Here is a 24,659-nt window from a genome sequence, read left to right as displayed (position 1 = left end):
TCTTTTCCAGCAGACAGGTTGCCTCTTTTATGGGATCATTTGTTTGCGGTTTCTGACGTCAAACTCAGACTAGTCCCACTCTCATCAATCAATGGCAGATTTTATGACACTCCGCCCAATTTGAAAGCTGATGCAGGTCAATATTCATATATTCTGTGAAGATTCACAATTGTCTATGGTCTTTAACGCAGAGAGGTTTGAATGTATAATAGTAGTAATAATTACAAATGCATTCAAAGTTAAGTATGATATGATATGATATGATATGATATGATATGATATGATATGATATGATATGATATGATATGATATGATATGATATGATATGATATGATATAACACCATATATAGGCATTTTGGACATTGACACAATTTATGTTCTTATATGTAAAGAATAGATATAAGAACAAAGATTGTTTGATAGATAGATAGATAGATAGATAGATAGATAGATAGATAGATAGATAGATAGACCCGACCCTCGAACTCTATGGACAAATCATTTAAAATCATCTTTTTAACGGGAAACTATCTATTATCTCCCGTCCAAATTCCACTGATTCTGTGTTGATATGTTGTGACTGTTTTTTATTCGCTCCTTTGTTGATATTCTCTGCTTGTTTTTCCTTTTTTTGAATTTCTATTTTCATTGTACTAATGTTTATTGATAGGGACGATTTCATATAAGCCCCTCTCCTGCACGATCATGTTTAACTTTGTATAATTCCAAGATAATTCTTATTTTGTGCAAATAAAGAAAAAGAATGAATGAGAATATGTTGAGAATCCCTCTAATGGGCCTCCTGCTTGATTCCACTGGGGCTAATAGAAGATATTAGAACTGATGGACCTGTAGACCCACATCAACAATGCATGTGAACTCACAGTGAACCAAACCCACATAAATCATTGATCGGGTTTTTGCATATATATACTTTTCTGTGCATGTTTCTTTCATTACCTTTGCACAAGAAAGTTTAGCCGCGTGTAGTCATTTTGATACTATGATCAAAGCTTCCACCTCGAGGCTTCATGTAAAGGTTAGACAAGAGAAAAAGTCATCTGTGGAAAATTAGTCACTTTATCAACTCAATCCAATCTCCACAGCTCCTCGCAAATTAGATTTGATTGTGGGGGTGAAAAAACAAACAAAAAAAATCACATCCACTCGCAACAGGGCAACGTGAACAAGCCATTGTTGTTGCGTTTCAGCCACTCTTACCTTGGCAACAACCACATCAACTGAATTTGTGCCGCTTGCGGCCGACGATTGTGTGCTTAACGTGATCGTGAGTGATGCACGGTGCCCACAGGCAAGAGGAGGTAAAAGGATTATTGCATGACCTCTCTGGCCACATGCTGCCACAGCAGCAACCTTGCAGGGTTGCAGAGGAGGAAGATGGGCCCCGGTGTGACTCCCACCTCAACCTGAACACACAGAATGAAAATGCTAAAGAGCACTGGTGCAGCCCTGGGCATAGAAAACGGTGATACCTTCCTTTATTGGAGGGCGATGAAGTTAGTCTCAGACACATGGACCGAGATGTAAAAAATGCCTCTCCACTTTGCTTATCAAGCCTGTTTTCCGCATGGAAACTGAGTTATTTCTTTCCTTTTAATCTGGACCTTTTGTGAAAGTCATTGAAGGTTGAGCAGCATAATATTGACATTTATCCACAAGCAGAGCAATTATCAATTTCATGCTTTCAGCCATGTCTCTTGAAGGTAGTTGGATCACATAATGATTTACCACTTCAAAAAAACTACTGTATGATAAAAATGTGTTAAAAGAGCAAGTGAAAGCATTTGAAACATATATCAAATTGCAAAAAGAATGGATGAAGAACAATAGTTTTGAAACCACCAGAGCAGGTTCATTAAACTGCAACCAGATATTGTGTGTCTGGGGAATGGCAGCGCAGCTACAGGATCAAGATAAACTGATATCCAGAGTTTTCCTCCCTCTAAATGTCTGCTTTCCATGTCAGCCCAGTTCATCAGGACGGAACTCAATGATTTGATTTGAGCTAATAATTTGAATGTATTATAATATATATGTTTCATACTTTACCACAAAAAAGGATTTACACATGATATTATCAGGGGGCCGCAGTGGGTAGCGCTTTCCCCTCACAGCGAGAAATCTGGGTTCAAATATCAGCCGGCCTTTCTGTGTGGAGTTTGCATGTTCTTCCCCCGTGTCTGGTTTCCAACCTTTTAAATGACGATGTTTTCACGACCGCGTTTCAAGTGAAAAAGAGTCGCATTTGTGTTTTCTTTTCAGAAGAGTTTTGCGTTTACATGGCAATGTTCTGTTGAAAATGATGTCGTCTTCATGCTGGGCCACTAGTGAGAGCTGTTGTTTGTTTTTGTAATAAAACCACACGTGTACAGAGAACAATACGTCATATGGATGGATGGATGGATGGACGGACGGACGGACGGACGGATGGACGGACGGATGGATGGATGGATGGATGGATGGACGGACGGACGGACGGACGGACGGACGGACGGACGGACGGACGGACGGACGGACGGACGGACGGACGGATGGATGGATGGATGGACGGATGGATGGATGGATGGGACCATTCAACATCATTAAATAACACTCTTTAGTTTTTGAACACTAAATATAGAGAGATCTATACAATAGAACTTAAAGCTGTAGGCTTTATTAAAAGATCATTGCAGTCACTCTGTATTTATCCTTTTTATGAATTAATTTAGAGCGTTGGCATCATACACCTGGCGTGTGCTTCTTGTGGTGTATAGTAGCTCAGCTGCACAGGAAGTCCTCTCTCGCTTGGCTGACTCATTGTCGCCATGGAATTGAACCCCTCCATTTCTCCGACCAGGTAGAGACGGAATCTTTTGTCTGAAATGTTGCACTTGAAGAGACAATGCTCCTCTGCCATTCAAGTCCACTGTGTTTATCCAATTCCATCTTCTCTCCTGGAAGTGTCCAACGCGGCCGCGAATGACACGGGGATGATAATTATTGCAATTATGTATTGATTCAGCTGCAGCATTGTGGCTTTGTGGGTGTCAGCCTTTTCCCTGCATAATTGTGTGACTTCAGACGGGTAATTGCATCTAACAGGACCATCTGGGCAATCATTCATCATCCTCCTGATTTCTTTTCCCGCTCTCCTTGTCCAACAATGGTCGTCACTTTTGCAGCTGATCAAGAACTAGGTAAACATAAAATAAATACCCAGTCAATGGCTGAAATGTTGGGGAAACGTTCTTAAATCTGGCGTATCGATTTCAAGTTTCATGTACTTTGTGGTTGTTTTATCTGAATCGAGCCTGCAGCCCGTCTGGGACTCAACATCTTTAATATGATTCTTTTTCATGTGTTGTTTTTGTTGTACAATTACTTTTTTATTTTAAAAAACAATCATACTTTGACAGTATGAAAATGGCAGGAGACAAAGAGTTTGCCGCTTGTTCGTGGTGTCAGTTTGTCAATCGAAGGACAGGAAACCAATCAGGTTTAATTGACAGGAGATGTTGGATCCCTGGAATGGACTCAAACAGCATCGTTATGCAACACTATATAGCACAATGTCAGAAGAATATACAATGAAATACAGTACGTCATACCATCCAAACAGAAATGATGCCACGAGATGTGAAACGATAAAATTTCAAAATGATAAAATCCAGTGCGATACAATATGGTACTTTGATATATGATACGACGTGATGCAATAGAAGTTTTTATAGCAGACGCTCCACCCGAGCTGAGATATCAGTGACGCTGCAATGAAAGCGAGCGACATCATTGTTATCAAACTAACCTCAAAGCCGTGCTGGGTTTGTAAAAACATGCATAATGCAACTGGGTTTTTTTCAACATTTCACTGTTTTTTGCATGATTAGAATTTACTTTATGTTGAGATTGTAATCATTTTCAGTCGTAATTGTTTGCTTTTGTTAAATATTTTTGTTAAATATTTTTCTATTCTGTGCCACAGAATAGAAAAACTTAAAATTTTAAAGGTAAAGGTTATTATGGCACTATTTTACAGGTCCGCTTCACTAAAGATCAAATTGGGCTTCATGTGGCCCCTGAACTAAAATAACCTTGACACTCCTGTCATAGGTGGAAAGACAATTCTCCCATCAATATATTATGTATAGACTTGTCATTGCACATCCTTCTCATTCCTTCCACTTATTCAAAATGAAGAGTGTTTTAATTCATTTTGCAATTCGGAGAAAATTCCAAAATCGCAAAAAACGAAAACAAGTTTCTTCACTCTCGGTATTTCTCCTCAAACCCTTCCAATCCTCTGCTTTTTAACTGGGCATCTGTGATGTGCGATGACTGTGATTGTTTGGTGCATGTGTCAAAATACAGCTGCCAAGTGGCATGAGTAATCACACAGAGCGCTTCTCCGATTCCTCTGTCTACATGTGTAATGACAGGTGGCATAAAGCGTTCTCAGGGTGGGCGAGTGGCTGAGCGAACGATGCTCAATGGTCCATGCGACTGGCGTCATCAAGCCGGCGCCACGGTGGTCGGTAACTATACAGCAGTGGCAGTGGCATGACTGAGTGTATCACCAACATCATTGATGAGTCACCACAAGGGTCCAGGGTCTGCCAATTCAGACAATCATTCTGCATTTTGGCTTCACTTTGTTCTCATCAAGGCTCAAACATTTACACATTGTGCTAATGCAGGAATGTCAAACACATTTTACCTCAGAGGCCTCATGCAGCGCAATTTGATCTCAAGTGGGTCGGACCAGTAAATGATTCCATTATAATATAAATAGTCATTAACTGGAACTCTAAATCTCTGTCTTTGTTTTAGTGCAACAAAGTATTAATCGATCATTAACATGATCACATTTAATGAAGTATTCTTTTACAACACTTGAAAAACCTGGAATTTGAATATTGCATATTATTCGATCCGATTCGATTCGATTCGATTCGATTCGATTCGATTTGATTCGATTCGATTCAACGTAATTTATACAGCACCGAATATAACTAAGTCATTTCAGGACATTCTTACAGAGAAAATCGAACAATTCCACATGAGCAAGCATTAGCGTCTGTGGAAAGGATAAACTCCCATTTTTATTGGAAGGAAACCTGTACAACATTTGGTGACATGTAGAAAAGAAGTGACAGGTTGTGATGAGAAAGTAACAACACTGTTAAATGAAGTATGTTGAAAAGAACCGAAACTCCTCATGTAAAATCTCATGTAAAAGAGCCGTTAAAAGGAAGCAGCGGCTCTAACCTTTTACACCACTTGTTGATAATTCCCTCATTCACAATCAATGCTTCAGGCGACACATGTTGTGTCTCTCGCTGGTTCTTTGTTTATCAAGCAGCCGCAGTTCCTTTCCAAATGTCATATCGGATAAGTGTGACTGTGGTCCGGAGGTGTCCACATACCTACTGCCTGTGTGGAGTTTAATATGCCCAGCGGGATAAAAATTCACAAAAACCTCTGAGTGGTTTATCAGTGATTTTTATCAATGTTGCATGAATACTTTGAGCACACAAGTGAGTTGCTTGCAGGTTTCGAGTATGCATGTAAATCTGATTCCCCGCCTGCACAAATGACCCAAAATGATATAAGTATTGATTTGTTTTAGCCCTCCTAAACCTGCCATGCGCCGCTGTAACTCAGCGCTTGTGGGTGAGTCTCTGGCTGGGGCCGGGGTCACACAAGCTGCACAGTGATGTTGTAAAATGACCAGTTTTCCCTCCAGCAGAGTCACAGAGGCTTTGTGACTGGAGAGACTCTTGATTAGATTTACCTTTCCTTAATGGGCCCTGTCATTCAGCAGCCTGGAGGGCCGGGATTATAGAGCTCAGGATGAGAATCGAACAGCTGGAGCCTCAGACGAACCGCACTTTCAGTCCGACAACTGCTGATTCTACCAGTTATATCACAGCACTTTGACAAATGTTAGTTGAAATGACTAATTAATATTGTTTAAGCTGAAGTTGGTTCTCATTTGTTGTTTCTCGTTGCTTTTAATTTGTATGAAGTCACAATATTATCGCTATTTGCACTAGATAATCTGAAGTACTGCTTATTAGATTATCAAGTTTTCACCATTTAGTTAACGCAAGTAATGTAAACAAGAATTGGAAAAAAAAGTTACCACAAGACATTACTTTCAATTTATGTGAGCTCATAATAACAATAGGGACCCAACCTTTTAGGTCGGGATGCACCAATACCACTTTTTTAAAGGACAAGTACAAGTACCAGTACAAACTTTTAGGTACTTGCTGATACCGAGTACCGATACGAGTGCTTATTAAACACCATAAAGCCTCATTCCTACTCCATATGTACACAATATCCGCACATCCTCTGTTTCTGTTTAATGTTACGAGTATTCAGTGCAGTATCAGATCCTATACTTATCAGTACTGGTGCACGCCTAATTTTCAGTCCTGCTTACTTAGAATAATCAAGTTATCGTGACTCATCCTTGTTGCTTTAGAAAAAAAAAGATAAAATCAACTCATTACATTTTAGTGTAGATTATATACAAGCCTACATGTGGATGGCAGTGATTTTTATATTTCTTGCCAAAGATTGTTGAATCGACGTCATGAGGTTTTAGGCGAGTGAGCCAGTGTTCTTGTTTCGGATCTTTTCTGATCAATCGAGACACACATGTGTTTTATCTATCCAACCACACACATGAAGTCAGTGAGTACAAGCTGGGAGAAGATACAGGGTCCCTCCGTGTGGATAGAACCAAGGTTAACACTGGTTTGTTCCTCGCTCAATAGAATAGATCAATGAAATTGTTTCAGGGTCGTTAGTGTGACTTCACGGAAGTCAAATATTGCACCGGTTTAGATGTAATTATGGAACATGCTGTATGTTTTATTTTTTTGTCTCCTTTGATGCACATCCTCCCCAGAAAGACAAATGAAATAAAACTTGACTTGACTGTTTTAACTCAAAGGCAAAATCATCACGTTGGTGTTGTTTCAGAATATTGGTTTAAAGACTAAATTTAAAGGTTATTGCACTATTTTAACAGTCTGGTTGGGCTGTATTGGTGGCTCCTGGACTAAAGACTCCCGCAAACAGCACGATTTTCGGCCGTCAAGAGATGAAAGATCGGATCGTGGGAGAATCATTCGTAAAATCGGCGGTCGCAGCTCAAATTTGCGGTCGTTGTGTTCAGTTCCAGGACGGCCGAGGTTTCAGTCGTAAGCCCGCGACGGCTACCCGACTGTGTCTGATATCTGGGGAGTTGTAGCAGCAGCTGCAATCAGCTCAAACAAACCAATAGAAATCCAGTATTACATGACGTAGTTTTCCGTGCGACAACAGAATGCTAAAGTAAAACTCTAGTACATTCTTACAAGTACTTCCTTCAAACTCTCTTTGCAAAATTGGCATCCCCAGTTCGCCTCTCTTTCCGCACGACGACCACATCCGTGTTCTTCTCCTCCTCTTTTGGGGATTTTTCTCCCAACATAAGAATAGGGCAAGAGTTCTGCCCATGCTTGGTGACTTTATTTTTTTCCTGAATGGATGGTGCACGGTTATGAGGTTTTATTCTTGCGTCATGTCGACGCGATTCTACAATCACGTCGAGTCGGCGCAGATTCAGCTCGTACGATCGGCGGAATCGACCATTTAAATTCGTCGTGAGCAGTGTGAGGGCTTTGACGACCCCAACGACCCCGACGGCCGTTTGTAGGAGCCTCAAGACGTGTTTGTCGCCCCTGCCCTAAGATAAAGCTCTCCCAAAAACAGGATGATGATGAATAACAAAGCGAGGAAGCAAGTATGTCCTTGACTGAAAATCCTTCTCTGTCAGAATTCATAAATTTTCCATCGTATCATTGATGACTAAATTATAGAGGAAAGACAGTCATGTGCCTTCTTCGGCGTCTGTCCGTGTGCTGCATCACTTGTTACATGTTTAGAACTAAAAGGTTTCCGCCGTAGTTGCAGATTGAGGAAAAACAATTACGGCAAAAAAAAAAAAAAGAAAATGTCATGATTGAAATTGCTTATTGGTGCAGATAAAAATAAACTGCACTCAAATTGTGGAGAGCGTGAAGAGAGGATTCAGGCTGCCATAAATTGGATCGATGTTCTGTGCTGAACTTGTCACGCATGCTGGTCCTTCTGACGCAGCCACCTTTAGGGAGATGTAGTAGTTCCGCTTGCCATTTTTCTACCAATCTGACAACCCCCACCCCCGCCTCCGCCCCCGCCTGCGCACACATCTAGACCTCCTCCTGTGAATAATGACTGCAGCTGTGTCAGTGTAGCAGCTAGTGTGTGTGTGTGTGTGTGTGTGTGTGTGTGTGTGTGTGTGTGTGTGTGTGTGTGTGTGTGTGTGTGTGTGTGTGTGTGTGTGTGTGTGTGTGTGTGTCTCGTTTTGATGGCCTTTTATAGTTTAGTGGGTTTGTGTGCGTGTGTGTCTGATTATGGTGTACAGATAGACCATTACCCCTGCGTTATGGGCAGAGAGGCTTAATGGACGGCAGAGGATGCAGGGACAGGGCGGCTGGTAAACGCCGTCCTCTCCTCCCGGCCATATCAATACTGACACCTGGGAGTTTGTCCACTTCATTCACAAAACCAATACCCCTGTGGGATGAGACGGGAACGCTTCAATCAGGAGAACAAGACCGGGGCTATCATGACATCCACTTTCAGCATGTCAAATCTATTCCTGCCTTTGTTTCTTCGTGTGTGTGTGTGTGTGTGTGTGTGTGTGTGTGTGTGTGTGTGTGTGTGTGTGTGTGTGTGTGTGTGTGTGTGTGTGTGTGTGTGTGTGTGTGTGTGTGTGTGTGTGTGTGTGTGTGTGTGTGTGTGTGAGGCTTAGATTCGGTATAAACCACTCTTTCATCATACCGTGAACAATAAAAAGCATCAGATTCTGAACATATTGATTAGACTTCTTCTTTAATAAAAAAAAAAAGCAGAATTGTTCTGCGGGTTTGTCTGCATCTAATCAGTCAATCAATTCTAAAGAATTGACAGACCAATGTATGAAAATGCTTCATTTAAACATATGTCATCTTTATCTGCTTATTTCTATTCATAGTCACACGGCTGGCGTGGCCCGCTGCAAAATATTAAACAAAGAATAATCGGCTATGGTTGGTTTAATAATAAGGACTAAAACACTTGACATTTGCACCGGATCAGTGATTCAAAGCCTTCTTGGATGTGCAAACAAAATAATAAAAAAAATAACCCAACAATGTTATGTAAATGTGTGTGAATGATTGTCGACCTCCATGTGCTTGATCCGGTTTCAGATTAATGCACGGCTGTCAGTAACAAGATTGCATCAGCTTGTTGGAACTTCTTGTGCAACTTGTACCTGGAGGCAGGGCCATAGCCAGCGTTATGGAAATACTGAGGTCCACCACTCATCATCCTCCTGCACATTAGTGACAAAAATTATTTCAAAATGTCTAATTTAGTTAACATACAAGTGACTTATATGTGTGTATGATATATATATATGTGTGTGTGTGTGTGTGTGTGTGTGTGTGTGTGTGTGTGTGTGTGTGTGTGTGTGTGTGTGTGTGTGTGTGTGTGTGTGTGTGTGTGTGTGTGTAACAAACAGTGTTAGGCTGAATGAAGACTAGTGTCCCAACTGTTATTTGGAAAAGAATGGAATTAAAGTACAATATAGTTACCTCTGTTTTCAGTTTCACCAACGGCTGCGCTCTTCTTCATGGACGTTGAGTTTGGCTGCCTTGTGCAGTTGCAGCGCCTCCAATGGTAACCTGGTGGAACTACACACATAGCCACCCAGTTCCAAAGCATTGTTTAAACTGGTTTTTTTTATCACACCCGAGTCCAGTTTGTTAGTTTTAGTCACAATTAAACACAACATTGGTCAGTGAACGTCCCAAATTACCTGTTGCTTTTTATTATTATTTTATAAGAAAGTCAAAGCGTTTGGGGATTTATTTGCATCGTACTTTACATCACATGTCATGTTAGTTGCCTCCCTGTTGCATTCTTTAAAAAATAAAAAATAAACTTGCATTATTTTTCCCCTCCAGCTCGGTTTGTATGGGAATTTCTTCCCGAGCAACCAGGCCTGTCAGTGTGTGTCCACGTCCTGTGTGGCCCCACAGTAAATGTACTTTATGGTGAAACTGTGGATGTCTACCCCCCCAACTTTAGTACAAGAGACAATTAGGAAATCACATTCACCCAGTTCTCATTCACATTCGTAATCTTACACGTCCTGGACAAAGTCTTTTTATTCCAGTGGCCTTCTTACAGGGAATATGGCCTCCTATTGCAGTGAATTCATTCCCGGCCCTGGTGGTGAGAGGGATGTTGGAATCCAGTTCGAAGGACCAAGTTGTCGGGAGAATTGCTCAGTTAAAAACATCAGGGAGACACAATACAGTGAAAAGTGAATGTTTCATAATATACCCCATTAAAGCAAATCAGTTCGAGATATACATTTGAGATATTCATAACAGCAATAAGTACTTGGTTGTGACGCTAACATGATTCCCGCTGTTATCTCAGACAAAGCGAGGCCTATAATCATCATGTCAGTATTTTGGAAAATGTACTTTTGCTTGTACAGATTGCAGACAGTGTTTTAAAGTTTGACTTGAATCAGATAATTTTGAACAAACATGTTCATTTTCATTCATTCATTGACAAACGACTGGAAAAGACGCTTCACAAAAAGACTCGAACAGTCAGGAGTGCGTGTGTGTGTGTGTGTGTGTGTGTGTGTGTGTGTGTGTGTGTGTGTGTGTGTGTGTGTGTGTCTGCCCACTCAGCAGACAGGGTGTAATCTAGCACTTTGAGTGGTCAATGCTGTAATATACAGCTTTGTGGGAGAGCTGCAGGTGTTTTATTGTCTTTGAAACTCCACCTCACCGAAGTCGGAGAACACTATCGGGAAGGAGTCTCCTGACTGGATCTGAAGTGAAATCAAAGATCAACGATCACCGCCGATTATCCACAGTGAACCCTTCTGTGCATCCATACTCTAAAATGAGCAATTACCACACAACTCGTCTCGAGAACCAAAGACTCAACCCAAATGCTACACAATCACATTTGATTTCTCCTGCGCGTACAGAGTCTGCTGGTAAATGTCACACTGTGACAGGCACAAAGCCTGGTCACAACAATCCAGGCCCGAGGCCTCCCGGAGCTGTCACTTCTCCTCAACCGTGCGGACTAGCGGCGGGTGACAGCAAACAGAGAGAAGACCGGATTTGAGTGGGTTTTTTTTAATATCTTTTGCCCAGTGGGTCATTTCCGCAAAAAGCGCATTTCCAAAAGACGAAAATAGCAAATGTTAGGAATAGCAGGATACGCGAGCGGACGATAAGATGTGACTGACGTTCTGCGCAGATCTAATTTTTGAATAAAGTGCGGTGAGGAAGAGGAAGTTGGTTTTCTTATTGGATGAGCGGTTTCCAGTTTTGAGGGAAGAAAAAGCAAATGTGTGGAGAGCAGTAACCACTTCCCACTTCTCAGTCGCACATTGAACGTCTCCTTCCATCAACTCAGATGCAAATAAATGATAAAGTCATGTTTCATTGTACATGTGTTCTCACAAATGCGTAATTTTCCTATTTTAATAGCCATTGTAATAAAGAAAATGTGTTTTAGCAAATGTAAGGGAGCAAAATACTGTCTTTCTTTCTTTCTTTCTTTTTCTTTCACAACATATTTCTGAATCATCCAAAAGTGCACAGATCACAAAGCTTATATTTAGGAATTTCTTCCTTACTTGACCGTGCTGTATTGTTATATTTGTTTGTACTCTACACTACTACCACTACTACTATGGAAGTGTTTTAAAAATGTGTTTCGATTTCATTTTAACTGCATATAGGGCTTGTCAGAGTAACTGCTGCGGCCATCGTCTCACACCAAGCATGGTTGTATGAAGCCCTCTTGTGGTCTAAACATGAGCTGGAAAAGCACTGAAAACAAGCACAGAATAATCAACCAAGAGTCACTTGTGCGTCTGTAATTCTTAAAAGGTAAACACGGACAGATTAAATCCTAATGTACACACTTAACATCAAGAAAAAGTAGTCAAATGGTTTGTTGAGCAAATACTTTTGTGGAAACTTAAGTTAATGTTTTGTTTGATTAATATCTATATGTATGTGGAGAATAATGTCCCAAGATTGACTTTGTCTGGTCTGGTTGGCTGTACTGTTCTTCTGTTGTAAAGTTGTAACTTAAGTAAACACAATAGTCTTCATAGGCAAACCAGCAAGATAATTATCTGTTCCACTTATCAATGTTTGCTCTGCGATTGTTTCCACGTCCACAAATTACACTCACACACGCATTTAAAGAATTGACAGTCATTTCATCACAAACGGAACACATCACATTACTCTTAGATCTTTCTTAATGTGAAAAGTATATTTTTGATATGTTGTAAATAAAGTAAGTGTGTGTGTGTGTGGGTGTGTGTGTGTGTGCATCACCACTCTTATAATTTTCACAGTACTCAGTAATGAAAACCAAACTCAGGAAATAACACCTTTTTATTATTCATTTTTAGAATTGGAATAAGATTAAATGGTTGACGCTGGTTTACAGGTAGAGGAAGCACGTGAACGCAGCACCACCCGTTGTCCAATCAGAAGCCAGAAGCCAGAAGCGCGTGCATGTGTCTCGCGCGTGTCGGCAGGGGGACAAGCGAGGGCGCGTGAGCGAGTCGACTGGCGTGAATTCCGCTCGTGAGGAGGTAAGAAAAGACACACTGTGCACCGAGGTGTCGCTCATGTGACACGTTAAGGTATTTCTCGGTAATACCGAGAGCGGTATGATTAATCTAGCGGCCGCTCAGTTGCCAGCGTCCCCGAATTTAACGCTCCGATTCCGGGTATTTCTATCTGTTTGCGAGCTAACGGTGGCTAGCTATGTTAGCTCATCGATGCGGCCGATTGAAGGCTGGATGCGGTCGGTCAATATCGAACAACATAAGAGAGTCGCACTGCGTCGAGGACTCGGAGTACTTTGTTTTCATCCCCAATCGGTGTAATGTCTTTACTGTAAATTGGTTGTAATTGTCTTTCGCTGTCCGTCGCCCAGGCGTTGTGGTAAGCACGTTGACTCGTTGGCTAACCCGCTAGCCCGGTGTTTCGGATCAACTGGTTTCCTTGTTAACTGTTGACCGACTTCCTTTTAGCACTCCGTTGCTGCTGCGAGTGAAGGCGGGTGTTAAAATTTGTCTCACAAAAGGTGCGACACTTTTAAATGGTATTGTAAACGTGGTTAGACGGCGTTCACGAGGACAGGGCATCTACGGGGTCAAGATTTATACATCTGCTTTTACCGACAACGACGGGCATTGAAGGTAGTCGGCCATCAGTCAACCGGGAAACCAGCTAATCCGAAACACCGAGGTTAGCTCCTGTCAGACGTTTGGCACCGCCCATACTGGTTCAACGATCACCACAGCATGTTGACTGCTCATCGTATGTTAACAAATAGTCCCATTTAAGCTTGTTCGGATCTGATATGTCATTGTCACGTGCCAGGGGAACGGTATACGATGTATAAGTGGACACATGCCAACTCTGCTCGTCATTAGCCTAGCTCCGTTTAGCATGTCAATGCGTCATCGGCCTGCGCTTGCCCAACAGTCGTGTTCCTCTTGATCTGTCAAAGTTCACTAAAGTGGGCCTCCCTTCAACGCACTCATATTCCCAGCTTATTTGTTTCCATTTTTAATTTTTTTAAATGACAGTTTAATAGTGGGGACCTGCAGTGGAGAACAGCATGTGTTGTTGAGGAATGTGTGCAATGTCGCAGGTTCTCCTTTCACTCTTCGTTACTCTATCACCCGTTACTGTTCCTGATGTGTGTGCACGCATATCTCTCCCTATATATATATATATATATATATATAACTAACGGAAATCTCTTGCTTCTAAACAGAGGAGAGAGCTGACACTCGGACATCGAAGCCATTAAGGTAAAAACAAAAGTTTCCTGGTTCTTATTGAAGTACACATTTGTAAAATGTGAGCCACTGTCATTCCTGTTTGATCAGATGAGGACTTTGTAACATTTGCGTCGTTTCAAGTCAGTTTTTAGGCCCTGACAACATGGGAATAGTTCATTTGTTTCTAAACTTGTTTCATTAAACACTATCTATATTGCTTCTCAACATCCTAATCACTTATTACTTATTTCTCAAATAACAGCCATGATTCCGAGTCACGTTTACGCATCATTTCAAGTGAAAACGCATTGATTTGAGTTCAGAAAAGTTTCGTAGTTACTGGGCAACATTTTGAAAGCCAGCGTACGTTTACATGGAAACGGCAGAAACGCTGATACGGAGAACAATTCACTATGAACATTAACGATGACAGTGTGTGTTTTTACAGTGACTCTCAACTATAAAACCACCAAGTCCCAGGAGAATATGGACTGGGAGTCATGACACCCCGGAGGAAAACATTGTTGTTAATGTCCCATCTACTGAGAATGTGCAGAACTATTTACTGCACATGCATTTGCCCCGTTTCCGAGTTCGAGCTTGTTTCAAAAATGTACACTTTAGGAGCTGTTTTCAAAAAGTTTAGCTTTTAGCGGCTCCAGATAGCGAAAGTCGTGCGTTTTCATTTGAAAGTAATGTGTACAGGGGCGCAAAAGACAAACCTCTCTGTAAGTTGTCACACCTAGCATTTTCTTTTGAGGGGGGGGGGGGGTATCAATGTAAATTACTGTCAATTCACAGTAAATAATACTGAAAACCAAAGGCAATATTTTCTCACAGCTTTGAAAAGGTTTCGCATCCCACTCAGTTTACACTTAACTGTCACATTCTAGTCCTTTTGCTCAACGGAGCTAAAGTGTCGTTGTCGACGACGACGCCATTGCTCATCTCGCCCATGTTTTCTTTCCAAAGCAATGTGGCCAAGGGATTGTCGCGCAGGCACCACTGCCTGTGCAGACAAAGAAGGAACTAAATGCAACGCTAGTGACGTGTCGACTTGTGATTCCTAAATTTCCAGTCATTACCTGTAGAATTACACATTTAAGAAGAATGTGATTGTACAGTGTTACACCCACATCTACGTGCAGATGAAGTAATCCACATAAATCTAACTTTTAGTTATCCGCCTGAAAGTTTTAACCTTTTCTTGTTTGGAAATAATAAGTTAAAACAAACATAGACTGTTTTATTTTTTTTTTACGTACTCTTGTTTGATTCATATTGTATTGGTACTCTTCACTAAGCTGCAGTTGAAGGTACATTACAGGTTTTTCTCCTCTTGAACGATGCAGACCAACCGACAGTGTTGGAATTGTGACAAACACGCCCTTAATCTTGCCTTCCGCGTTTTTCTTTTTTTGGCGGGGTATAAAGGGGAAGACGGGATGCAAAATCCGGTTGGACAGGGGGACAGACCTGTCAGCTTCCACGTCATGGAAAGGTCAGTACAGATGGTAAACATGTTTCAGATTAATGGAATTATTGGAATGGTAACGTTGGCTTGTTCACATCAGTTTGACTCTCGATCAACCGAGTCGCCATTTTTCAAAGTTTGACTTTGAGGTCGGTGCAGCGTACAGAATTAGAATCAGGGATTTTTATTGATTGTATTTTGCCCTTTTGACATCATAACACTTGTATAACAGCATTTTTATTCCCATGTAGAGGCTTTTTTTTTTTTTTTTTTAGATTATAGACATGTGATTTTTGGTGTATTTATATGTGCCTCCAGTAAAAGTTTGGTTGTGCAACAAGATTTAGTTGACTCTAAATAGGGGTGTTATACATAAGGCCCATGGACCAAAGAGATTTTACTACCACTTTAAAAAAAACAAAAAAAAAAAACTTCTCACTGATTCAATATTTCGTCCTATTTAGTGGCTTATCTTATTGCCGTGATTGACTCTGGACTTCCTGATCACCGTGTCAACAGCGTCTCCCGTTATGTACACACGCTCCTATGTCAACTTTAACTTGATGTCTGTTTCACTGATTGTTAAGTTATGTTAACAGTAGTTGCTTTCTCCAGATTTGTTTTCATTTCATGTCGCATTATGTTGCCATACCCTCGTCAAATTCATGTAACGTTATCTCAGAATGGTTTGATTTACTGGGGGGGGGGGGGGGGGTGTGGGGGGGGGGGGGGGGGATATGGATTTTCTCATTTTAAGAAACTTTCCTGCAAACAAATGTTCACTGTTACTGCTCGCTCATAGTTTTAAAAGTTCTTTCTAACAAAACAAATTTTGTTGTTGATTCCCAACAAATGCTGCGTTAGACTTTTCTTTCCCAGTTACTTCAGGACTACTATTCCTCTCTGTGTATTAAGTTTTACTGTTGAGTTGTATTCACATGAAAGCCATCCTTGTGTCCTCTTGCAGCATGCTCCCCAAAGTGGTGAAGAGGCGAGTACACGCCTTGAAAAGGCTACAAGTGCAATGTGCTAACATCGAGGCGAAATTCTACGAGGAAGTCCACGAGTTGGAGCGGAAGTATGCTGCCCTCTATCAGCCACTGTTTGACAAGGTACGCCGAACGTTTCCTGTCCGTTAAGCTCCACCCACTTGCTTAGAATCCACATTTTTATATGCATGCAGACCAAATATGAGTTTAAAAACAACGAGGCTTTGTGGATTTCTGCTGCACTAATGGCCGCTCGTCTGTGTCTCTCTGGCCGCCCGAGGTCAGCGGGGGCATGGCCTCAGTGCTAAATCGAAAACTACCACGACGAGTAGCCGACTGTTCCGTTGTCAGTCGAGGCTATTTCCAGATTTAGTGACAAGAACTCCGCCATTCTTATTCGCCGTGCAGAGTGACGGCTGTAATCCCGCTGCACCTGTTTTGTGTGTGTGTGTGTGTGTGTGTGTGTGTTTGTGTGTGTGTGTGTGTGTGTGTGTGTGTGTGTGTGTGTGTGTGTGTGTGTGTGTGTGTGTGTGTGTGTGTGTGTGTGTGTGTGTGTGTGTGTGTGTGTGTGTGTGTGTGTGTGTGTGTGTGTGTGTGTGTGTGTGTGTGTGTGTGTGTGTGTGTGTGTGTGTGTGTGTGTGTGTGTGTGTGTGTGTGTGTGTGTGTGTGTGTGTGTGTGTGTGTGTGTGTGTGTGTCCGTGGCCGTGGCCGTGGCCGTGGCCTCAGCAGTGAATGTTTACCCATGTAGTTTCACTCCTCCTGTACCATAACCCTTCTCCATATTAATCACTATTTCTTTAATTTCTGTGTCAAGAGACGAGAAATCGCCACGGGAACCGTGGAGCCCACAGACGAGGAGTGCGAGTGGCACAGTGACAGAGAGGAAGACGAGGAGCTTGCTGTAAGTTCAGCTTTTAATGAGGATTTTCCACGACATACGACAAGAAACAAACCTAAAAAAAAAATCTAAAATGATGCTGTGTGTTACCGGGGAAAACATATAGAATGTTTTATTTGTCATTATATGAGTGATATAATGAAATTGCAGGTGCTGCTCCCTTTGGCATCAAATACATACAAGTCTGCAAAATACATTTAAAATTGATATGTTGTAATATATAAAAGCACTCGTATATGAATAAAAAATGGAATGTTTATAAAAAAGGTAGTGCGAATCTGAGATATTGGGTTCCAATCAGGGCCACAGTCCAGTTTCATCTCAATCCACACATCGTCTGTCAGCAGCTCCAGTTTTCTCCATTTAACAGGAATACATTGAACTGCTTTTGTTGTCGGATATATCTTAACTCTGTTATTAATACCTGTTGGTACCAACCCAAGTAGGGCCACTCTTGGATATTTTGTTGAACGATTGTTCTACCTGCTCCAGTTTTTCTAATTTAGAACACGTCGAAAATAGAGTTTTTCTTTGTTGTGGTGCAGCGTATGCATGATGGAAATGTCCTTTTTTCTTTTTTTTTTAACAAAACCAAACAATTATGGATGAAAATTACTACAATCTCAACATGAAGCCAATTTAATTGAAACCTTTTGTTGTGATATGGCCTGCAAAAAGCCTCCAACTGTTGCATTATGGGTGTTTTTACAGATTCACCTTGTCAGCACGGCTTTGAGGCTGCTGCTCGGTTGCCATCGTTTATTACTGCATCATCAATATTTCAGCTCGGGTCTCTGTGTTGTTGGTTTTTTTTTTAAACAAATTTCTTAAGAGTAGCAAAACAACCGTTTGCGTTCTGGTTTGAAGGCCGTATTAGAGCCTCACCAGCCCACAGGTCCAATAATTTGACACCCCTGATTTTAAACCATGTTGCCTTTCACTGTAAAGGCCCCTGCTTACTTCCAGAGGAAATCATAAGAACAAGAAGAGGAGTTTGGCTGTGGCGTCGGCCATCTGCCGGGGAAAGTTCATACCCGGCAGGAGAGTTCATACTCTGAGAAGACATTGTTGGAACTCGCAGGCCACGCCCCCTCATGCACATTTCTTCGTTTTAACTTTTCAACTGCTCAGCTTATTTCTCGCTTGAGTAATAAAAGAGAAAGTTTGTGTTCGGGCCGCCATGTTGGTCCGGTTTTAATTGCAGGAGCTGACAGCTTTTAGTGATGCGTTCAGGGGAATCACGTAAATCCTCCCACTGACATGTTGACCTGCTGGGCTCATATGGTAACGAGGCTACATGCTAAATATGATTAAAATATGACTGATACAGTCGGCCTTAACCGCACCAGTTTTCTTTATGAAAAACGGGTCATATTCATGCTGGCAGAGATGAGTGATTAATTATAGAACTTGGGCTTAATTACAAATTACGTGATTACGATGGATTTGTGAGTCGTGCGTTTCTCAATTCCCGCAGGAGGAGGTGAAAGAAAAGGCAACTATTGAGGACGCAAAGAAAGAGGAAGCCACGCCAGAGGAAGACCCTAAAGGCATCCCCGAGTTCTGGCTCACCATATTTAAAAGTGTGGACATGCTCAGTGACATGCTACAGGTACCTTCTCCTACCGACCCTTCACCGCACCTCGTCTTTTTAACTCCTAACCCGACCTTTGACTTTCTGGCAGGAACATGACGAGCCCATCCTGAAGCACCTGAAAGACATTCAAGTCAAGTTTTCCGAGCCCGGACAGCCGATGGTGAATCAGAGTTGTGATGCGCCGGCATAGCAAATGACTTCTATTAAATGCGTGTAACGATCCTGGTTGTTTCTCCCTCAGAGCTTCACATTAGAGTTTCACTTTGAGCCCAATGGCTACTTCAACAACGCAGTCCTCACTAAAGTGTATAAGATGAAATCGGAGCCCGACACCTCGGATCCCTTCTCATTCGAGGGGCCAGAGATCATCGACTATGAAGGGTGAGTCACCGCCATCTTGTTCAACTGTGCGCCTTCTCTCATACACTGATTAACGCTGCCCCGCTCCTGGTTCCGTTCTCTAGCTGTCAGATAGACTGGCACAAGGGGAAAGATGTGACGGTGAAAACTATTAAGAAGAAGCAGAAGCATAAAGGCCGTGGGACCGTGCGCACCGTCACCAAACAGGTCCCCAACGACTCTTTCTTCAACTTCTTTAACCCCGTCAAAGGTGAGAACACAGACAAGTTGATTTTTTTATATATATATATATATAAGTATTTCATATTTGAAGCTTGTGAGAGAAAGTGACAGTTTACAGCCATGCATTACTTTGTGCACGTGGTGTGTGTCATGTACTGAGTTGAAGTGTCCAGCAGGGGGCACCAGACTCCTTCTCACTGTCACAGTCTGTCTGCAATCAGCTTTCTAACTTTTACATCAGATTTACCTCTTCTAATATTTTCCACAGTTTGGTTTTGGTGCTATGAAAAATATTATATTATTGAAAACTGACAAACCGTTTTCAAGAATAACATATGATTGTTTTGTGGGGTTTTTTATTTTCTTTTAAGTATTAACATGAAATAAACAGTTTGAATTGGGGCATTACGTCACAATATAATAGGATCTATTGTATAATTGTAATGTGTAAAACATCTTAAATTCATTTAAATTAATGTACAAATAGTTTTTCAACTTGTGGTTAAATGGTCACTTTTGGTTTATTACAGCAATGGACCCAAACATTTAATTTATTTATTGGCAAAAGAGCCACAATCTAAGCCAGGGGTGTTGAAATATAAAACCTGTTGGCAAAAAAAAGTGAAATCACCAAGCAAATTGTAAAAACATTCAGAGAAAACATTATTATTTTTCCTGAACACTTTTTTTTTTTTTTAAAGAGTCACAACCCAACCGTCAGACCCGAGCTGAGATATCAGTGACGCTGCCATGAAGGATAGCAATCTAGCATTAGCCTCAAAGCCGCGCTGTCAGGGTGAGGTTGTAAAAACACCCATAATGCAACAGCTGTAGGAGAAGTTTTTGTGGACACGTGACCGTATTGTGCACCACACGGTTTCATTAAAATGGAATTAAAATTAAATTCTGTCACTGTTATGGCCCCTGAACTAAAAAGAGTTTTGATACTTAACGGTGAACGAGTAATCTGGAGGCGCCTGTGTTGAACCAGACCGGGTGAAAGGAGTCTTCCTCACCAGCTCGCTCTGCTAACCTGAAATCAATGACGTGTGTGTGTGTGTGTGTGTGTGTGTGTGTGTGTGTGTGTGTGTGTGTGTGTGTGTGTGTGTGTGTGTGTGTGTGTGTGTGTGTGTGTGTGTGTGTGTGTGTGTGTGTGTGTGTGTGTGTGTGTGTGTGTGTGTGTGTGTGTGTGTGTGTGTGTGTGTGTGTGTGTGTGTGTGTGTGTGTGTGTGACACATCGACCACGTGAACACACACGACTGTTACAGATGCTCCACCCTTTTTAAACTCGGTCCTGTTTGATTGTGATGGAAATCAATATGGCCGCCGTTTTACAAACACCTCCATGGTTCTGTGCTCGTCAGTGGGGACGTTACAGGAAGCTTCTTTTTTTTTTTTTAGTGACTCTTATCACGTAATTCTTTCGATAACCATAACATCATAAAAAGGCTCCTGGGAGGATCGGCTGGTTGATGATGAACAGCACCAAGCCATTTCCACATGAAATTCAGATTCTATGTTTGTCTGGAAATTAGAGGACTGATGAAATGAGTCATTTTCCAGGAGCCGTTGGCTGATGATCTCTCATTTCCTCTGAGTGACTGACTTGTGGCGTCATCGGTGACGAACGTCAACGTTCCCTTAAAAGGAATATCAGACTTTGGGTTGTTGCTTCTTGAATCTATAAAAGCTTCAGCGGGAAGCTCTCTCGCTGTTGTCGATTTAAAATGTCATCTTCTGCTTCACAGCTTCACCGGACGGAGAAATGGTGAGTATAAACTAAAATCGGTCTGATTCAGTCGAGTCCGTCGGACCGGCGAGCGCGTTTGAAAACCTCCCGGCCGCTCTCCTGTTTTTACAGGACGAAGACTCCGAGTTCACTCTAGCCACAGACTTTGAGATCGGTCATTTCTTCCGCGAAAGAATAGTTCCCAGAGCCGTGCTGTATTTCACCGGGGAGGCCCTGGAGGACGACGAGAGTGTGAGTGTGTCACTTCACACACACACACACACACACACACACACACACACACACACGCGCGCGCGCTCCGCTGCACTCATGTCATTTAGAAAAGCTGCTCTTCATTCTTTTTTTATTGATCTATTTTTTTGCAGTTTGAAGAGGAAGAGCTCGAGGAGGGAGATGAAGAGGTTTGTGACGCGTCGATAAAACAAGTTTTATCTGAAGTGTTGCAGTGGAACAATAGAACTTTAATGTTTGTTTTTGTCTTCCAGGAACAAGAGGAGGAGGGCGATGACGATGATGATGAGGAACAATTTGACCCCAAGGTCAGTTTTGTTTCTGCATAAGACTTTTATTTTATTTTATTTTTTATTTTTAAAGTGCTTGGCTCCACACAGCAAACATCATGACTTTATTGTGACAGAGTGAGCAATGGCCTCGCTTCTTGGGCTCCGTTTGCGACAAGAAGAGATGCATCAAGTGAAAAACGCATCGTTTTGGAAACGTTTCACGTTTTAACGCGGCAGCGGATTGAAAATGTGGCTTTGGCCACTAGTGGGCGCTGTTGTCTTTTACAATGAAACCACATTCTGGAAACGAGACTCCCATAATGGAAGTTTTCCCGTTTTCCCTTGAAAACATCATTTAAATGGAGAAAATACTTTCTGTTTCAGTAGCAGGTACTCAAGTATTTCTTATGTTGAATGACGGCGGGGGGGGGGGACCTTTGTTTGATTAACTGGTTTAAAGCTCTACTACCGTATGTCCACATGAATGAAAACACAATATAATGGTACATAACAGTTTATTACATATATATATAACTAACCTCCACGCAGGTGACTGCCTTCGTCTCTAAATCTCTGCTCTCGATACGATAAACCTCCGTCTAACTTTGAACTTCGTTCCGGATCCTCGTACTACCACCATTTACCATATGTAGCCCAAACACATAGGAATTATATTGTATGTAACTATAAATGTGCCTCGGCTCCGCTTGCTTTCTCTCCGCCACCTACACATGCACGTCCTCTCGTTGTATTTCCGTCTCAGACACTCTGGGACGCTTTTGTCTCGCCCTCGTTTTCTTAAAGACTCCTGATTGCTCAACGGCAGTGGAAGAAGGAGCCATTCATGTGTGGATTAGCTGATTTAGTCTGCGCTGCGTTTGTGAGCTATTCCAGTCCAATGTGCTCTGTGAGCGCGTCTCGTTGCACGGACCCAACAGAGCTGCTTTGTGTCCCGACTCGTCCTCCCTCAATATGTTTCTCTCTCGCTCGCCCTGCCGTCAGCACTTCGCTTATTGGTTTTCATTCAGGAATTCGTTCGCCGGCCGACGACGATGTTTCTGTGCGTGTGCCCGCCGTCACTTCTCAAATTAAACTTGTCCATGCCGTTGTGTGTTTCCCCTCCATTACAGGAATAATCAAACATTGTCACCCATGCGTTTCTAGGTAAGGGAGAAATGAGGATGACGTCTCATCTGACTGAGTAGCTTTGGTTTCTGTTCCTTCTCTTCTTTTCTTTTCTTTTCTTTTCATCCTCGATTCTCCTGATAGTCTGCAGCCTTAACGGCCCCCAAACTCACATCTTGGGTAGACGTGGCTTCTCTTCTTCGTCTCCCATCTTTGTTTCCTTCCATTGGTTCTTCCTGCTGTTAGTCACATCCCAGGTTTCTAACATTGCTCCCTTTTTTATTTTAATTAATTTATCCAAGCCGGGTTTTTCCTCTTTAATTTGCTCTTCTCTTCAGCCTCTCGCCTCTTCTAGCTGCTTGTAAAAACATCCATTGGCTTAATGAACCGGCCCTTTAACATTAACCAATGTCTTTTTACTTGTTTTTCATCCACAGAAAGAACAGCCTCAGCCTGCTGAATGCAAACAGCAGTAACCATGGTAACCAGGGGAGGCGGAGACCTGCTGTCTGTCCACTCACTACTTAGCCACTCGGCGAGCTCCTCCGCCCTTTTACAAACTCATCCCGACGGAATAGAGCGCAAGCCACACTTTGCGTTTTTACTCTGTGCATGACTTCTTTTCTTTGCGTCTTGCGCCCAAATCCCCCCCCCCAACAACCCCTTGTTTATTTTTGGCTTCATTCAAACCCCCCCAAGCAGGAATTGATCTGGATTAATTGACCCGTGGCGTCATATAGGGACTGTCTTCTTCTTTGGTAAGGTGGAGTAAGTTACTGCCAAACTCCGAAGGTCGTCATAAGATAGGAGAGGAACGGCTCCCAACTTTAGTTTTCTTAAAATAAGTCCGTTACTCAGGGTTTTTTATTGCCAACAAGAGAAGTGTGAGTTTACCAGGAAACTGCTGAAAGTTTGATTTAATCTTTCACTAGGGTTGTTTGTTTTTTTTGTTTTTTTTGTAAAGGTGTTTTTTACACACAATGTAACGTTTTGAGTTTTGTTTTGTTTTGTTTTTAATTCATTGTCAGGTCATTGGACTATTTATTCTGGTGTCATGCAGCTGTACACAGTGGTGCATTAAGGACCCGGCCACATTAATAAGGCTCAAGTTTCCACTAGTTTAAATCTTCGACCTTAGCGGATCGAGATATATATATACACACATACTGCCAATTCACGACCTTTGATCGTTAAACACCTTTCGTGGCAGAAGATTTGCGACCCCCCCCCCCCCCCCCCCGCCCACATCGGGCTGAACGAGCATTTAAACTCGAGTGGAAACGAAGCACGAAATCAGACCACAAGACTTCCTTATCGGTCCCGTCGTCCCCGACGTGCTCTTTGAACCCGGGCCGGTAAGGATGAAGAGAATTACTACTATGTGACACGAGAACGAATGTCTCCCCAGTCTGGTGACTCTCCCCGTCTTCAACGACAGATTCAGGCTGTTCTGGATGTTTTAAGAGTTTTTTGGTTTAAGAATCTCCTGGTTGGAACCGAGTCGTTAACAAATGGTATTTAGTGACGGGACAAGGTGCAGGAAGTTTGCATCAAATGTAAAGAAGCCAAAATGAGACACGCCGTCCTCTTTTATAAAACTGTTTGCCAATTGTCATTAACACAATGTAATCTAATTCAGCATTTAAAGTTGTATAAGAGTATATAAGTATTTCTGTTATTGTCTAAAGATTCAGTAGAATGTCTGTGGAGAACATGTCGAAGAGGGTGCCACTGTATTTTCTATACCCCATTTGGATCTCGCCTGCAGCGAAACAAACCCGCCCCCTCCGCCCCCCGA

General features: G+C 42.1%; 1 protein-coding gene across 3 annotated transcripts; it reads left to right on the top strand.

The window, feature by feature from the left end:
- Nucleotides 1-12,658: 12,658 nt before the first annotated feature.
- Nucleotides 12,659-24,659, top strand: nap1l4a (nucleosome assembly protein 1-like 4a). Of its 3 annotated transcripts, XM_080474893.1 has the most exons (15): nt 12,659-12,740; nt 13,937-13,973; nt 15,378-15,444; nt 16,385-16,529; nt 17,221-17,307; nt 18,782-18,916; nt 18,990-19,061; nt 19,143-19,282; nt 19,366-19,511; nt 21,232-21,251; nt 21,345-21,464; nt 21,599-21,634; nt 21,719-21,772; nt 22,867-22,900; nt 23,299-24,659. In XM_080474893.1, the coding sequence occupies exons 3-14, from the start codon at nt 15,389-15,391 to the stop codon at nt 22,870-22,872; spliced, it is 1,017 nt and encodes a 338-aa protein (XP_080331019.1). In that variant the 5' UTR covers nt 12,659-12,740; nt 13,937-13,973; nt 15,378-15,388; the 3' UTR covers nt 22,873-22,900; nt 23,299-24,659. The 3 variants fall into 3 exon arrangements, with proteins under 3 accessions (XP_080331019.1, XP_080331017.1, XP_080331018.1); XM_080474891.1 differs by lacking the exon at nt 22,867-22,900 and having other exon boundaries at nt 12,674-12,740; XM_080474892.1 differs by lacking the exon at nt 22,867-22,900 and having other exon boundaries at nt 12,682-12,740; nt 13,937-13,974; nt 15,366-15,444.

The sequence above is a fragment of the Lipophrys pholis genome (assembly GCF_963383615.2).
Source record: "Lipophrys pholis genome assembly, chromosome: 11".
Taxonomy (NCBI): Eukaryota; Metazoa; Chordata; class Actinopteri; order Blenniiformes; family Blenniidae; genus Lipophrys; species Lipophrys pholis.
This window is presented reverse-complemented; position numbering and strand designations above follow the sequence as displayed.